Source organism: Gracilinanus agilis, chromosome 2 (genome assembly GCF_016433145.1).
Source record: "Gracilinanus agilis isolate LMUSP501 chromosome 2, AgileGrace, whole genome shotgun sequence".
In the NCBI taxonomy this organism is placed as follows: Eukaryota; Metazoa; Chordata; class Mammalia; order Didelphimorphia; family Didelphidae; genus Gracilinanus; species Gracilinanus agilis.
In genome coordinates this window covers 430,327,784-430,346,030 of record NC_058131.1, presented here as the reverse complement: position 1 = coordinate 430,346,030, position 18,247 = coordinate 430,327,784, and the positions used below count along the sequence as shown (strand labels likewise).

At 42.2% G+C, this 18,247-nt stretch overlaps 1 protein-coding gene across 1 annotated transcript in view; it reads right to left on the bottom strand.

Annotated features, from left to right (window-relative positions):
- Positions 1 to 18,247, bottom strand: part of TCF7 (transcription factor 7) — a 118,630-nt gene that overhangs the window by 29,784 nt on the left and 70,599 nt on the right. The window contains exon 4 of the mRNA XM_044664686.1: positions 2,849 to 2,957. Coding sequence (XP_044520621.1) covers positions 2,849 to 2,957 — 109 coding nt within the window. The remainder of the gene's footprint in view (positions 1 to 2,848; positions 2,958 to 18,247) is intronic.

Genomic DNA, 18,247 nt, shown 5'->3' with positions numbered 1-18,247 from the left:
TGCTGTTTTTGACAGAACCTTGATAAGTCCTGTCCCTTCTGTGAACCCCAGTTTCCCTATCTGTGCAATGAAAGGGTTTTACTAGATGCTCTCTAAGATCCCTTCCAGTTCTGACATTCTGTGATTTTAAAGCACTTAAAAAAAGGTTTTTTTTACAGGTTATACACGTTTGGAATCATCAGCATGATCTGGAGTCTACATGATCAAAGTTTATTGGAAACAGAGAGAATATCTTCAGACCTGGAACTCTCCCATCCCCCCAAATGTATCATTTTACCAACTTAATACCAAATTAGAGGAGGGGATGACAGGGACCATGTGTTAGTGTGAGCCCCAGGGAGTGATACCTATTCCCTCCACCCCTGGAGAAGTAGCCATTTGGTACCTAGATCCTCATGCTTCAAGTGGAAACTGGAGGATGGGCTGGGGAGGAAAAAACCCCATTTAATCTTAAAGGGAAGCGGGAATTGGGGGAGGTGTGGGTGGAATTTTTGACACCAGAGACTTTTTAAGAGGGTCCTGGAGGTAAGATGTATTTAGCTCCCAAAATCTGAACAGAAAAGATAAAAATTGAGGGATTCAAAATGTCCCTGAGCTTCCTCTCTCTGTCCCCCACCCCAAACTCCAACAAGGTTTGTGACTTTCTCAAGCTTCCTCCCTCTCTGGAGGCAAAGGGAATCTCCACCCACCCACCCATATTGGCCACCCAGAACACACAAATATCCTGAAAACAGATAAATCTGGAATAGCCATCATGGCCAGTAACCAGGAACTTTAGAAGGGCAACCAATGTCAGAGATAACACAAGTATCTCTGACAGTCATTGATGTAGGAGGGTGGCAGAAAAATGAGAAAGGTACCTGGTTTGGGCTTGCCTCGAAAGTAGCCAGAACTCCCTGAAATGAAAAGTCAATGGGATTTTGGGGCTACCAAAGGCTAAATCTGCCTGAGTCAGGGCATTTCTGTGTGGAGACAAAACCTTTTCTAGGAATGACTCCTTAATTCCGGTATGTCTGGGGATGATTCAGAGGGTGTATCACTTTCAATTTACTCCCTGGCTCTTCTTTTTGTTAGGGTAGGGTGAGGATGTGTATGTTGGGGGGTGGGGTATAGGACAAGCAGTTTTAAATTCCTAGAGATCCAAGTTCTGGGCTTAAGTCTGAAGGGCCCAGGGAGACCTGAGTTCTGGGTTGCTTCAGATAAGCATCCATCCCACAAAGAAGAGCTTGGTGATTCTCACTCTTGGGATCTAATTCCTGCACTTCCTGATGAGGTAACCACAGACAAAGCAATGGAAAACCGCCAGTGATTTTTACAGTTTGGCTTAAAATTGAGGCAAAGATGGATTTGCCCTCTTGGGGAAAAGTTCCTATTGAAGTATTAAAAAAAAAATGCTAACATTCTTTAAGCCATAGGGCCAAGAAGAGAGTTCTGAGATTTGGGTGCAGCAAGGATTTTTATACCCTATCATTTTACAATGATAGGGACAGAGATTTGGAAAGCTCAAGTGGTTAAGTGTTTTTAGAGGTGCTTTCCAAAGGGAAGGGGCCGAGTCTGCTGTCTCGGAGAGAGCTCCTATACTCAGTCAGGAAACTTCCTCGAGGTGGTGCAATGAGACAAGTCTCTTTCATGCTCTCTTCCTCCTTATACCTTCTCATGGTAATGGAGGGACCTTCTAGGTTCTTGAAGTGTGTGTCTCTAGAACACAATCTCGTAAGTCCTCTCAAGCAGAAAAGGCATTTGGGAAAGTGGGGGGAAAAAAAAGGTTAGAAAAGAAATTGTATGCCTGACACCCGAGGCCCAAGCTAGCTAAGTTAGGAGACACCTGTCATTGGAAGGATAGTCACTGAGTATTCTTTTAGCCATGGCAAAAGAGATGAGAATTGGGTATCTGAATTAGTGGAAGAAGGACCTGTATATTTAATCAGCTAGGTGGTACAGCAGATTGACTGCTGTGCCTGGAATCAGGAAGACTCAAGACACTTAACTGTGTGATCCTGGGATAAGTCACTTAACCTTTGCCCCAGTTTCCTCAACTGTAAATAGTACCTACCTCCTGGGTGGTTGTGAGGATCAAATGAGATCATTGTAAAATGATTTGCATAGTAAGGTACATAGTAAGTTCTATATAAATGTTAACTAATCATTATTAAATATTGGAGTAATCTTTGCTTTTTCATAAGGGTGTTGTGAGAATTTAATAAACGTAAGTGAAGACACCTTGAAAAGTACAAAATAATGTGTCCACAGGAAGTGATATCATCACTGTTTTTTTATTGTTGTTAGCATTATGAACTTCTATCGCAGCCCCCTCAGCCCGAATCTCTCTGTCTGCCCTTAGCAATGCCTTCCAAACCTTTTCCCAACAATTGTTCTTCTCAGAGTATATGATTATGGCTTGCAAGCCCTATCTGGCCTGAGTTCACCCTTTTTCCTGCTGCCCACTGCTAGTCAGGCCTAAACCCTGCCTATCCCCTGGCTTCAGATTTTTTTTTTCAGGGCTTGTGTGAATTCTCAGTGCTGAGATAATAGTTTCTTTAGCTCTAAAACAGATGTTGCACTTTCACTTTCTCTAGAAGAGCAATCACTGGGAGCACCTAAATAAAGCTGAAGGGGGTAAGAGAAGATACCAAATAAGTCAGTCTTTTTAAGAAAGCAACTGTGCTTTGCCTAGTGTTTCTCATCTCCTTTTGGGTACCTGGTCTCCATATTCCCAGTTTGCTTTGCTGGACTACGCATATTTGTTATAAGGTTTGTCCTTTTTTTTTTTTTTTTAAATAAAAGGGTGAGAAAGAAAGAAAATAAATTCATGTTAATTAAAAAAATTATTACAAAATCATGATCCTACCTTGTTTCTGGTTGATGTCAGCAGAGACATGTGTTGGGTGGGAGCTGAAATGTTCATAGAGGGGTGTGAGCTGGGGAACTCCATGGGAGGGTTGACCAGGCTTGGTGTGCTAAAAGACAAGAGAGAGACAGCCCCCAGCCACCCCATGGTGAACAAGAAATTAGTCCAAGGCGCCTGCAGCAGCCCAGAATTTCTGGAGCCGTACAATGAACTTCATGGTCTCAATGGAGCCTCATCGCTGTCCAGGAAGCAAGGGGGCAGAGCAAGGATTTTTAGTCCCTTTTTACATATAGGAAAATGGAAGCCAAGAGAGATGAAAGGAATGGGCTCAGTTCCTATGTTATTGAGGAGCAGCTCAAGACTGGGGATCAGGGCAAGAGTGTGCTGGAGCCTGTTCTAACCCTTTTGGAGAGTCCATTGTGAAATTTTCAGTGTGAGCATTTACACTTCATAAACAGGCAATCCTTCTGCATCAACTTTGATTTATTGTTTTATTGATTGCCCAGGTTTAAAGAAAGGGTTAATAATGCAGATGAAACTTGTAAAGTGTGTTGTGCATACACTCCTATGTTGTTTTATAGACATTGTTTGAGCTCAGCAGAACTTCAAGAGAAGGTTCAGAGTTTGAAATAATCACCAAATTAGAGGCCTGGCCACTGCACACTGATGATGATGGCGATGATTGGCATTTATAGTTTAAGTTTTGCAAAGTGCTTTACATCTATTATCTCATTTGAGCCTCACAATTCATCTGGATCCAGGCCTCCTGGATCTATAATCTCCAGTTTGTTCTCCGACACCAACTGCCTCCCACAACTGGACCCCTGGAAGGGGAGGTACTCAGAATAAATCCTGTTATATGGGAGGAATTGTGGAACATTGGAAAGAGAGCTGGTCTGAGTTCAAGTCTCACCTCTGACACAAACTGGCTGTATGAAACTGTATGAGTCTTAATTTAGCTTTTTAGTTCTCTAGGTCGGTGGGAACAAACTCAAATAGAAAGAAGGTAGGGTGAATGTTTGACCCCTCCACTTTAGACCATTCTCCAAGACTATATATGCTGCAGAGATAGTATCAACCTCTAGTGGCAGAATTTCCTCACCTGGAAAGTTCCCCAAATCAATGCAATTCCTGTTTTAGGAATTGAGAATTCTGAGGCCTAAGGCTGACTCATAGTGCTTTCTCTACACTGACCCTGCTTCCTTCCCTGCTGAAGATACACTAATATTCCTGGTCTCTTGACCATCGTCTTGTAGGCTAACACCACGGGAAGAGTGAGAGAGTGGAGAGGGTGGTAAAAAGAGCCTTGTCATCCTTGTCTCTATTGTCCCCCTGACCTAAATCTACCCCAAGCCTGGAATGGGCTTTTCCCTCATATCTGGCTGGCTTCTGAAGTCCTTTCCTTCAAAACCCAACTCAGATGCCATCTCCTTCTATGAATCTTATTCTGGGCCTTCCCCCAGCCCGGTGAAAGTAATTTTTTCTCTTAGAACCTTGCCTGGGCCTCTCCTTTGCATTAATCTTCTCCCTTGTACTATAATCTACCTCTCAAGGCTTTGTTTCTTTATCTGTAAAAATGGGGCTACATCCCAGGATTGTTTTGAGGAAAGTACTTTGTAGACCATTATGTTCTCTAAGAGTTATTATTCATTATGATTAGTTGGACCTATGATTTCCTATGTAAGGGGAAATTGTCAGTTTGAAATTGAAATTGAAATTCCCTCTACCGAAGAAGCTTAACAAACTCATCTCTAATTTATGATATTAAGAGTTGCCTGGAACACTTAACGGTGGATATAAATATCTTACCCACAATCATAGAGCTGGTATATGGGGGGGAGGGGGTTGAAACTGGGTCTTCCTGAAGCCAAGGCTGGCTCTATTCCCCCTTGTTGTGATGATTCTAATCATTATTACAGTCCTTTGGGGGTACTTGTTCTCCCCAAGCCCCTTCTCTTAAATTATAAGCTTTTAGAGAACAGATATTGGGTCACAGAATACAAAGATATCCTCAGAGCCCAGTACAAAGGTCCTGCCTTTTATAGGTTTGTAAGAAATGTTTTCCAATTTGAAAATTGAATTGGATTGAACTGAATGAACATCATCAAAACACTCTAATGGACTACGTGACTCCCCCTCCACACTCCACCCCCAGGGAAGGGGGACATCGAAAGAGGAAGGATGTAGAATGGAGGGGGGATGATCGAGTACTTAAAGCCTTGAGGGGCTCCCCTGGGAGGGTTTCCTAGATGAGGCTAGTTTTGGAAGTGGGGGAAGGAGGAAGGGAAAGGGCAGGATTTGGCAGAGAGCAGGGCGGTTGGGTTTGTTTTAGACTGAAACTAGGGCCATGGCCAATGAGCCCTTTGGTGGGGGCCTGATGTAGGAAGTTGACTAAAGGACTGAGTGTGGACGAAGAGCCACAAATAAAAGGGTATGGAGGGGGCAATGGGGATGCTTGGAGACCCATAAATAGCCTGGCAATTAGAAGTGGGTGGGGCAGCTTTGCCTTAAAGGGAAGGCACTGGTTAGTTAGCAAAGCCACAGGTTTAACCAAAGCTCTCCAGGGAGAATCTGAGGAAGAGGGGGATCTGGGAACATCCTAATGTGCAGCAAAAGAGGGCAGAGTCCCTTGAGTCCTACTGAATTCAAGTCAAAATGACTCCTTTGGACATATTCAAGGCCCTTCCTATTCAGATCCAAAACTTCCTAGTCTTCTCTCCCATGGCTCCACCAACATGTTACATCCTATACTGCAACCAAAATGACTTCTTTCTGGTGTGTTCTTCGCTCACACTTTTCTCCCTACTCCATAAAGTCTCCAAAGTCTACCCATCCTTCAGCACCTGCCTCCAGTCCCCCGTCCTCAAAGAACATAGGCTGAAGTCATAGGCTGCCTCCATCTTCCCATCTCTCCTTCCTCTACAACATTAATTGTCCACACTCTTTTGCCGGTGTTTCCCATAAACATTCTCACAAAATTTGGATTCCTTTGCCTGGTATTCAAAGCCCTCTCTAATATGGTCCCAGTCTACTTTACCAGACAGATGTCATGCTACTCCCTTCCATATAATTTATATGGTAACCAAGCTGGGACTGCTCTTTGTCCTCTGGACAAATACACTGTGGTATAGTGGGGAAAATGATGAATATGGAGTCAGAGGGCTCCAATATGACTCCTGGCTCTGCTGTTTACTAGTAGCCTGTAACCTTGGGCAAATCCCTTCCCTGGGCCTCTGTACTTCATCTATAAAATGAGGGGGTTGGGCTAAATGGCCTCCAGATCTAGGTCCTGTTCTCTTTGAGCAGGCTGTTCCCTATGCCTGGAATCCTCTGGTCCCCCACTCCACACATACTTTGGTATTTTGAATACCTAGAGTATATTAAATATCTAAAAAAAAGATGTGTCAAATATCTGAGTATTTGACTATCTGTATCCCACCTGAAATGCTACATCCTCCAGGGAACCTTTCCCGATTTGTTTCTTTTGTGTCTCCTTAATTTAATAAATGATCTAGGTGCCTCAGTGAATTTGAGAGCCAGATCTGGAGATATGAGGTCTTGGGTTCAAATCTGACCTCAGATACTTCCTAGCTGTGTGACCCTGGGCAAGTCACTTAACCCCAGGTACTTAGCCCTTTCCACTCTCCTGCCTCAGAACCTTAGAATTGATTCTAAGTAAGAAGGGAAGGGTTTAAAAAAATGATCTCTTTCAGACCACACACAAAATCAGTTGATTGTATATATCACTAAATGCATGTAGCGTGTGCTGTTGTCTGGTGTACTGAGTCTCGCTCCTTGCTAAACTGTAAGCTCCATGAGGACAGAGACCTAAGCACTGTATAACACCCAGCAAAGCTCTACAAATAGGAGTCCAAAAAAGTTGATGATGGCTGTATTGTCTGACATTTTTAATGAAATAGTTCTGGTAGGGTGGAAAGATGACTTGTTTTGGAATTGGGAGACCAAGATTTGTGACTGTGGGCATATCACTGATGATCTTTAGCTTTCTCATCAATTAAGTAAAGGGGGTAGACTTTTTTTTTTTAAACCCTTACCTTCCATCTTAGAATCAATACTATGCATTGGTTCCAAGGCAGAATAGCAGTAAGAATTAGATAATGAGGCTTAAGTGACTTGCCCAGGGTCACACAGCTAGGAAGTATCTGAGGCCAGATTTGAACACAAGTCTTCCCATCTCTAGGCTTTGACTCTCAGTTAGACTAGATGATCTTTAAGCTTTACGACTTGTGTGACCTTTTAAATTCTTGGAGCTTTAGTATCCTTATAGAAAAGAAGGAAGTAGGACAAGATGGCCTCTAAGATATTTTCCATATATAAATCTATGATCCTATGAGTCTTACGCTGGCTTTCCAATTGGGCTGTGAGCTTCCCGAAAGGAAGGGCCACTGTCATCTACACAGGACAAAGCACAGGGCTAGGCCTATGGTTCAGGGAGGAGAAGGAAGGGATGAGGTGATCAATAAAAACTTACTGATTGAATAGAGACTGGAGTCCCTTGCAGTGCTGGGTGCCACAGGCAGGGCTGGGAAATAACTTTCCCCAAAGCCCCTCTGGTTCTGAGACTCCTCTGAGTGGGGCTATTGGATGTTTGTTGGGTCTTCTCCCCTGCTTTCCAAACTACCCGAGTTTCCTGTCTCACTCATGCAGGAGGCCACAGCACTCTTACTTTTCGTAGAAATGGTCTATGGTGGGATTCAGAGATGACTCATGCCTCACTGAGATATGAAGATGGGGAGAGGCAGTGAAGAGGGGGCTGTTCTCTCAGGCCCTAGGGCCAAGGTAGTGGTTTTCCTGTAGGAGGTCTCAATAGGAAGAGAGTTCACTTCTCCTATCAGTGCTCCCCCACTTTGCTATAACTCTAAATTGGCCTGCCCCAAACCACTGAAAATAGTTGACACGGCTCTGCTGCTGACTTGCTTTGTGACCTAAGGAAGTCACAGGATTACAGAAGTAGAGTCGATTGATCTTAAAGGTAATCTGGCCCAACCACCTCATTTACAGATTAGAAAACTGAGATGCAGAGAAGTTAAAGGATTGTTATGGCATCATAGATATTAAGAGGTAAAATCAGACTTTGAACCCAAGTCGTATATATTTAAATTTATCACTCTTTCCATTGTACTATACCATTACAACCCTTCTCTGTCTCATTTGCTACATCTGTGAAATGAGGACATTTAAAAGTGAATAACCCCCTATGGGGACAGCTGGGTAGCTCAGTGGAGTGAGAGTCAGGCCTAGAGACAGGAGGTCTTAGGTTCAAACCTGGCCTCAGCCACTTCCCAGCTGTGTGACCCTGGGCAAGTCACTTGACCCCCATTGCCCACCCTTACCAATCTTCCACCTATGAGAAAATACACCGAAGTACAAGGGTTTAAAAAAAAAAAGTGAATAACCCCAAACTGCTGCCCAGGGCAACAAATAGAAAAACCACTGGGCTCTGGTCCCTATCATTTGACTCCTCACTTACCACCTTTGTGTCTTTGAACTGAGGTTGACCTTTCCAAAAATCCTTTCCCATTCTAAATTCCATGATCCTGTGATCTCCTTGTTTTCCTAGTTCAACTGGGGAAAGTTCAGAGAGACCAGCCCTGTATACCTAGGACAGTGATGGTGAACCTGTGGCATGGGTGCCAAAGATGGCACGCAGAGCACTTTCCCTGCCTCTAGTTTGTTATTAGAAAGGCAGAGGGCCTCAGGCAGAGCTGCTCCCCTTCCCCTCTCCACCATGCCTGATGACATTTTTTCACGTCTCCCGACCCTCTCACTAGCAGCTGCCCAATGGGAGTGCACAGGGGGTAAGATTAGGGTGACTAACAGGTAGCAGAGCCGGAGGGGAGCAGAGCACTTGGGCCACTCCCCTCCCCCTCTCTATCTTCACTGAGGACATTTCTCACTTCACCCACCCCTTTGTCCAGCAGCTCAATGGGAGTGCTTCCTCCCTCCCCTGTGTGGAGTAAATGGGGTGGGGGGGAAGGGGCAGGGTACACCTGGCATTCATTTGGGCAGGGAGAGGCAAGGCACAGATCTTGGGGGTGAGGATGAGGCTTGGCACTCTATTTCTAAAAGATCACTGCCCTAGGAGAACTGCTGAGAGGTCAACTGAATTAGAACTTCATAGTTCTTGACAGAGTAACACCCACTAGCCCTAGTCCATGGTGAGAGAAAGATGGGGAAGGAAGGCTTAGGCCAGAGAATTCCCATGAGGAAGAAGTCACATTATAACCATATATGCCTCCATTATTGGAGATCTAGTGCTCCCCAGTGACCTACCATTCAGGAGATGGGGGTATGCTCATATTACAGCATATGGTCCCTTATACAGTACTTCCAAGGTTCTTTTTACTTTCTTGAAACACTTACACTATGGCCACTCATTTATTCATTAAATAAATAAATATTTATTTAATAATAAAAATATTATTATTTATACCAAGCCTAAGAGGTTGGTAGAACAAGAATTATTATTGTCCCTATCTTGGGGAAAACTGAGGCCCAGAGAGTAGTTGTGGTTGACTGTCGATGGTGGAGCCAGGTTTAGAAGTTGGATTTCTGGGCTAGTGAGCTCCTGATTCATGGGGGAAACTCTTTTCCCCTTCCTACTTACTGCCCCCTAACCAAGTCCCATTATGGGTTTGGGAGTGATGGCAGCTCTTTTTTAGAGAAAGGAAGCAACTGAGGACCTGAATCCCTGGATACTTGGCTTCAGGACTAGGTCTAATGAGGGTGAGTCTGATACTCAAGATCCTTGAAGAAGTATCTCTGTTATAGAAGTCATCGTGTGTCTAGAATATTAGATTTAGCAGTAGCTTTAATAGTCATCTCATTTAACCCGCAGAAAGGCAGTTGTGGTAAAATAGAAAAGGCCTTAAGGTCTTGGGGTTAAACAAACAAACAAACAAAAAAATGTAGGTTTAAATCCAGAGGGGTGCCAAAATGTAGCTTCAGTTTCCTTATTTCTAAAGGCAGGAGGATGTTAATTATTCTCTCTAGCTCACACAAAATTTCTACAAAAATTCTCATTTACTAGGAAAGAGACTGAGAACCAGAGAGGAGAAGGTTACAATGAAAATTAATGGTAGAACCAGCATACAAACTCTGGGTTTCCTGGCTCCCAGCCTGAGGCTTTTCCCTGGGAGCCTTGATTAACGTAGCTTCTCTGCTTGGGTGGTGGGTGCGGCTCCTGTCTAGGGGAAGGTGCTGAGTTCTCACAGCAATCTGATAATTACATAATCCTAAATAGAGAGTACTGTGAGATAGTGAAGCCTCATGGGGCTTTGGTTCCTGGAGAAGCTGATAAAATGCCCAGACTAGATGATGTCTTTTTTTTTTTTTTTTAAACCCTTACCTTCTATTGTAGAATCAATACCATATATTGGTTCTAAGGCAAGGGATGGACAATGGGGGTTAAATGACATGCCCAGGGTCAGACAGTTAGGAAATATCAGACCATATTTGAACCCAGGACCTCCTGTCTCTAGGCCTGGCTCTCAATCCATTGAGTAGCCCCCCGGATGATGTCTTGATAGGAAACTGGGCTTGTTGATTTGATGGGTTTGCTGAAGTTTCTAATGGAAAAGCAGTAAGCGCTCTCCGCCCCCCCCCCCCCCCCAGTCACTCAGTTCAGGTGGGCTTTAAGGCCTCGTGTCTCCATGCTGGATATAAGTACAATCCAGAAAGGAAAGAAACAATTATTTCTTAAATTCTACAATATGCCAGGCACTGTGCTAAACGCTTTACAAATACTATCTTATCTGATCTTCACAATAACTCTTGGGCTATTCCAGGAGATAGATACTATTATTATCCGTATTTTAAAGTTGAGGAAACTGAGGCAAACAGAGGTTAAGTGATTTGCCCAGGGTTATAGGGAGTAAAGCTTTATTTGAACTCATCTTGATTCCAGGCCCAGTGCTCTATCCACTGAGCCACCTCAATGACTATAGGAAGAGTTGTGGTTGGATGAAAGGTTTACCTGCTAAAATCTAAGTGCCTTCATCCATCCATCCATTTATTTATTTATTTATTTACTCACTCATTCATTTATTTATTTGTCTGTCTGTCTGTTTATTTATTTGCTTATTCATCCGTTATTTATTTATTTGCTCATTTATGCATGCATGCATCCATCCATCCATTCATTTTTTTGTTTGTTTTGTATCCCCTGTGCTTATTGTAATGCCTGAATCCTTAACAGATTCTTAATAAATGGTAGGTAAATTGAATGGATTTTCAAGCTATAGGAAAGACAGAAGCACACAGTAGGCACTGAATAACATTTAATGAATTAAGCGGAATTATCTTCCTCTGGGAAGGAGGAGAAAGAACTATTTGGCTGTGAATGACATATGGACAGATTAGCCACTCCTGAGGCAGGAAGGGACGTGTTCTTGTCATCCAAAAAGAATTCTTTCAATGAGACTTTGCAAAAGACCTGCTCCACTACACTGGCAAATACCTGAAATACATCTCCCTCTTTAAGGTCTCCATTAATGACTTCTTATCAGATCACTAAAAAAAGCTCCATATGGGTAGCTGCTGTTGAGTCTTACATGATTGTAACGTATATGGGAGACAATTTTTTTTTTTTTTTTTGGTTAAAGTCCTTACCTTCTGTCTTAGAATCAATACTGTAAAATGTTTCCAAGGCAGAAGAGTAGTAAGAGCTAGGCAATAGGGGTTAAGTGACTTGTCCAGGGGCACACATGAAACACCTTTTTTTGAGGACAGCCTTTTATGCTCCATTTTGTTCTCCCAAGTCAAAGGCTTTAAAAAAAAATAATCTGTATTACTACTTTGCCTTTAAACCCCAAGTCAAAGGTCATTAAACTTTCCATTAAACCTTCTCTAGTTCTTCAGTTATGGCCTTTTTTCTCTTCGATACTTAAGAGCACTTTGTTTTATAAGCCTCTAATGCATTATGCTTGGCTAGATCTGTGATTCCCTCCCCTTAGGAGAGATCATGACACAGTCACACTTTTCTCTCTGATGACTCTTGTTCACATTCTCCCATGAATCCTTTGTCCAAAGAACTGAGCATCTTTCCCTAGATCTCTTTAACAGCGCACGGACAAAAGTGAAGGCCTAGGCTTCCTGTTGGTTGTCCTTCTAAAATGTTTATTGTGTATTACAATCACTTGTGAAAATATTATATATATCACATACTAATTAGCATTCATATAGTACTCTAAAATTTGCAAAACATTTTACACATATTATCTCATTTGATACAACCCAGGCATTATTATTATCCTCCTTTTAAGGATAGGGAAACCAAGGCAGAAGATGTTTAAGTGATTTGTCCACAGTCACACAACTAATAAGTATCTGAGGCCACATTTGAATTCAAATCTTCCTGACTCCAGCCTAGTGCTTTATCCATTGTGCCATCTAGGTAGCTTACTAGACTGTAAGGTTCATTCATGAAGGCAAGAACCATATTTTACTTAAATTTTGTATATTCCCCAGCACATGATTCTGTTCATAGTAGGCACATGATAAATGTCTATAATGAACTATAATATAATTTAATTGATGCAGTTCAGTAAAAACTGGCATATAACACCTAAAGGTATGCAGTGGGCTTCTTCATTATGACTTCATCCAAGTTTCACAACAGCCCTATGAGGCAGGTGTAGTATTATTATCCCCATTTTAAAGATGCATCAACGAATCAACAAGCAATTATTAAGTAGATGCAGAGAAACTTGTGTGTTTGGTCTTTAATGAGCAGAGATTCCTATCAGGGAAGAGCATAGAATCCCAGATTTAAAGCTGGATGGGGCCTTGGGAGTCCTCCAGTCCAACTCTTTTACACATGAAAAAACTGAGGCCAGAAGACTTGGCTAAGACACCAAAGGTAGTAAGTGGCCAGAGGCAGGATTCAATCCTAGGTGCTCTAATTCCAAATCTAGTGCTCTTTTCATGGCACCATAATCCCATCCTGTCTCAGGAATGATCAGGGTAAGAAAGGTCGGGAACAAGATCCAGAGAAAAAAGCTTTTCTTTAGGAGTCTTCTCAGGAACTGAAGTGGAAAGAACATGAGACTTAAGAGTCAAAAGGGCTGATTCTGATTACTGGCTACCTGTGTGACTTTGGGTATGTCTCTTCTACTCTCTGGGTCTTGGTGTGAATCAGATGTTGTCTAGTGTCCCCCTTGGCTCTAAATTCTTTGTTATTATGAACTTAGTGCTCTGCAGACAGACAGAAAGATGTGTTTCCTGACCCTTAAATCAGATCCATTTATCTCTAGCTCTCTGACTCCAGGGAAGAATAAATAAACAAATAAAATTTCCTCCAATTGCTTCAAGAAAGGGTATAAATAACAATAGTTTATATTTCTATAGCACTTTAAAGTTTGCAAAGCACTTCATTAAAAAAATTGATCTGCACAACTTTTTGAGGTAGATGCATGTTAGAACCCCCATTTTACAGATGAAGAAACTGACATTAAATGATTCACAGGTCACACACTAGTTAGTATCTGAGGTAGCCATAAAACTCAGGTATTGGTTCCAAGGCAGAAAAATGGCAAGAGTTAGACGATGTAGGTTAAATGATTTTCCCATGGTCACACTGAAAGGAAGTAACTGAGGCCAGATTCTAACCCAAGACCTCTCATCTCTCATCTGGCTCTCAATCCACTGAGTCTACCTAATTTCCTACCATTCCTGACTTTTTAACCTAGAAATAGTTCGGATATGAAGAACCAATATCTCCCATAAGACCTTGTGGCTGATAGAGATGAGCCACTTGGACCGATGTTTACCTGTGGGATCTGGTAAATCTCCACTTAGTTGGGTCAGTTTTTGAGCAATACTGATTGCATCTGGAAACCCAAGAGCATCACTGACTATCCAAAGAGATTTAAGAGGTCACCGTCCCTCCCTGTGAAGGGATGCCACTCCAGATTAACAGCAAGACGGTACTCATAAGGTACCTCTAAACTTTTAAAAATCACTCTTTCCCCATATGTCAATGCATAGGGATTTACAGTTTTATCAAGTAACAGTTTACAAAATCTTTTCCTGTCTATTCTCTTATTTGATTTGTAGCACTGTGAAGGATTACTGTTCCATTTCACTGAAGACAAATTGAGGCTCAGACAGGGGAAAGGGATTGCCCAAAGTCACAATGAGATAGTTGCAGGCATAGGATTAGAACCAGGGAGTGTGCTGATAAATATTTTACAACCAGGCTGAGGGAGGAAGGGAAGGGAAAAGGAATATCTGCACATGTACTTTAAAATATAATCTGCATCGTTAGTGCTTTTTTTTTTTTTTTTAACATCTGGGCCATAAACAAAACAACAGATCAAACCCAGATTTATGTCTATGTAAATAATCACACTGAAACTTAGTAATTGGATCTCCAAATCAGTTAGAGCTGGCTCCGCAGCCCAATCCTGATTGGAACCTAAATTCCTAATTCTCAGTTCCAGACTATTTGTATTACGAATCAGAAATACCATCTCTAAGGACACTATCCACATTCAGAGGAAGAACTGTGGGAGTAGAAACACAGAAGAAAAACAACTGCTTGACCACATGGGTTTATGGAGATATGATTGGGGATGCAGACTATAAACAATCACCCTAGTGCAAATATCAATAATATGGAAATCGGTCTTGATCAATGACACATGTAAAACCCAGTGGAATTGCAAGTTGGCTGAAGGATGGGAATGGGGGGAGGGAAGGGAAAGAACATGAATCTTGTAACCATGGAAAAATATTTTAAATTAATCAACTAAATAAAAATTTCTGAATAAAAAAATACCATCTCTTTCCTTCTTCCAGGTTCTGTTGGGACCCCAAAGACCCTCTGAGCCCTTTCCCGGGATCTTGTTTCATCCTCCCTCTGACTATACAGATGGGAGCTATAGCCCAAGGATGTTCTCAGCTACCGGCAGCCACCCCCAAGTAGACAAATCTAGAACAGTTCTCCTCTTCCCCTCCCCCTACTCCCAAGTCTTGTTATGACTGACCTGACACAGTCACCAACCAGATACTGTACAAAGTGGCTGAGCTCTCGAGCTTGCCTGACTGCCTGTGGTTTGCATATCTCGGCTCACTGGGGTAACCTAAATACTGGGGAGAGTATGTTAGTCATGTCACTTTCAAACTTTCCCTCATTGCTGGCCCCAAATGAGAAAGTGGGTGGGTGGGGAAGTGTCTGAGAGCCACTCGGTGTATGTACAGACAGGGTGGTATGTATCCAGAGGTGGGGGGAGGGGAGAAGAGGGGAAAAGGGGAGTCAGAGTGTATGTGCGTAGACACACTAAGTTTGAGAAACATCCCCAAAGTAGGGATTTAGAGAGCTATATTTCCTTAGAAACAATTTGGTCAGTAGCAATAGCTTCCTTGGGTCCCTACAAGTTAGAAAATCCTGTGATTCACGTTCCCATGAGCAGAAAGAATAAGATGGATACAACTGTGCCTTCATGAATACATATTCTGGGGTAACAGTATAAAAGATTGATTGACATGTAAATGATGCTTTTAAGGTTTGCAATCAATACATGACAATTTCATCTGAAGCTCTCAACCACCCGGACATGGATATTTTATCCCCATTTTACAAATTAATCAATTCAGGCTCAGTAATAAAGAAGTTAGGAAGAGGGGAAAGGCTGAGGAAGAAGATCAATGTTCAACCTGGGACATGCTGAATTTGTGATATCTAGGGAGTGTCTGGTTTGAGATGTCTAATAGGCAGTTGGAGATATGAGGCTGGAGGTAAAGAGAAAGGTTAAATTGGACATGAAGCTCTAGGAGTCATCTGCACAGAGGTGACAATTGAAACCATGGGAGTTGATGATATCACCAAGTGGAATAGTATACTGGGATGGAGCCTTGAGGAGCCCTCCAAGGTAGGTGGCCATGATATGGCTAAAGATCTAGCAAAGGAAGCAAAAAAGTCAGAGAGGTAGGAGAAGAACCAGGAGAGAGCAGAGTCATCAAAACCTAAAGAGACTATCAAGGAGGAGAAGGGGATCAATAGTGCCAAAGGTTGCAGAGAGGTCAAGAAGAACGAGGATAGAGGGAAAAGATTTTGGCAATGGTTAGTAACTTTAGAGAGACCATTTTCTGCTGAAAGATAAAGTCAAAAGTTTGAGTGTGAGAGGAAATGAAGTGGAGGCACCTACTCATTGTAGATGGCCTTCTCAAGAAGTTTAGCTACAAAAGGGTCTCTTCCCTCTCTTGGGTTTTTTGAGGATAGAATGGAATCACTTGGGTAGGTAGAAGGGTTTGTCTTAACAGGGAGAAAGGACCATCTTATTGATGGGAGATGAAGAATGACGTAAAGGTGTTTCTCTTACTGAACTGCATGAGATTTTGATTTGATAAGGATTTGATTGGTATCCATTTGAAAATATAAAAGAATATAGGACTTACATCAGGAGAAGGAAAAAAAAAGGTACCTATCCCCCTCCCAGGGTCGTTGTAAGGAGAAAATGAGATAATATCTGAAAGGTACTTTGTAACACTTAACTTAAACAAAATGCAACATTATTATTATTATTATCATCATCATCATCTCTGGGAAAGGGTTGTTCTTTTACTGGGCAGTCCTTGTGTTCATTTGTCATGCACTGGCTGAGCTGACTATTGGCAGGTTATTTACCTTCTTTTATTCCTTAACCTAGTATCTCTGGCTTCTTCAAGGCTCAGCTCAAGCACCATATCAGTCAGTTAATCATTCAATATTTATTAAGCGCCTACTATGTTACAGGACAACTAAGTGTCACAGTGGGCAGAGTGCTGGGCCAGGGGTCAGGAAGATTCATCTTCCTGAGTTCAAATCTGGCCTTAGACACTAGGTGTGTTGACCGTAGGCAAGCTACTTAACCCTGTTTGCCTCTGTTTCCTCATATGTAAAAAGTGAGCAGGAGAAGGAAATGGCAAACTACTCTAGTATCTTTGCTTAGAAAACCCCAAATGGGGTCGTGAAGAGTCTGATACAACTAAAATGACTGAATAACAACAAAGCAATATACCAAGTATTGTTCTATGCTCTAGGGATACGAGTGGTCTTTCTTATTCCCTATGGCTAACTGGAGTGCCTCTCCAACAAAAATTGCTTTCTTTTTGCATACATTTTGCATCTATTTATATGTGTACATATTTTCTTTTTCAGTGGGTTCCTGCAGAACTTTTCCTAATAGAACTCCTTGAGAGTAGGGAATGTTTTAATTTTATCTCTGTATGTCCAAAGGCTACCAAAGTGCCTGGCACATAGTAAGTACTTAATAAATGGTGATTGATCAGTCTTTAAAATGTGTATAATAATACTTGAGTACTTGCATCACAGGGTTGTTCTGAATACTAATGTGTGTAAAAGTCCACTGTATACCTTAATGTGCTATATCTTAATTATTATTAGTGTTACACATGTATGTATTACACATTTAACTGAAAGGTTATCAGAAGTAAAATGAATTTGATGAAGTTATCTTGGATCCTCTTCAGAGGAATTTCTGCAGAATTGGTAAGAAGGCCCAGTTGCCATGAATAACTGACTATCAACTCAATACCTGGAAAGATGTCAAGGCTAGAAGCAAAAATGGGCTCTAAAGCCCTATGGGCCTAATAAACATTTGGCAGCAGGATGATCTATGCAATGCTGATGCCTCAACCTCGATCCCTCACTTTACTTGTCTGACTGAGAGGGCACAGTATATCCAAACTCAAGACACCAGGCATCTGTGCAAATGGAATCAATGACAGGTGGCTGTCACTCAGAGAAAGACATAAAAGGATTAGGGTTAAGTTGAAATATCCACAGAGGGATCTCATTTGGATAACCCTGGAGAACCCAGCCCATTGTGGCATAATAGGAAGGCAACTTCCTAACACCAGTTATTAAACTGACCACACAAAAAACCTACCCAACATCTGCCCCTCAAATCATACTCCATACATGTGAGACTGGGTCTGTTGTGTGGCAGCAGGATTGAGAGAAAGGAAGAGGACTCCTGGTTGCCTCTATCCCCGCGGAGCTTTTTGGGAGCTTTTTGCAGGCTGTATCCTCTCTTTGAGAACCTCTGCTCTTTGTTCCTAGGTCAAGAAGTAAGAATCACCTTTTTTTTTTCTTTTGCTACCACTAACTGAACTCCTGCAGCACTTCCTGCCTATTCTGCTCACCTGATATAACCTTATATTGTTTTATGATTTAATCTTTTCATGGGTATGTCTTATCTTTCCCTAGTCTGTAAATTCCCAGAGCAGGGACCCCATTTATCTCCTCTGTCTCTCCCAGACTCCCTAAGGGCATTCCCTACTCCCTGTTACCTCCCTGACTCCAGTCTCTTCTGTCTCCCCTAGAGGAGAGGTCCAGATCAGTTTTTTATTTTAATCTCTTCTACATTGTTAGCT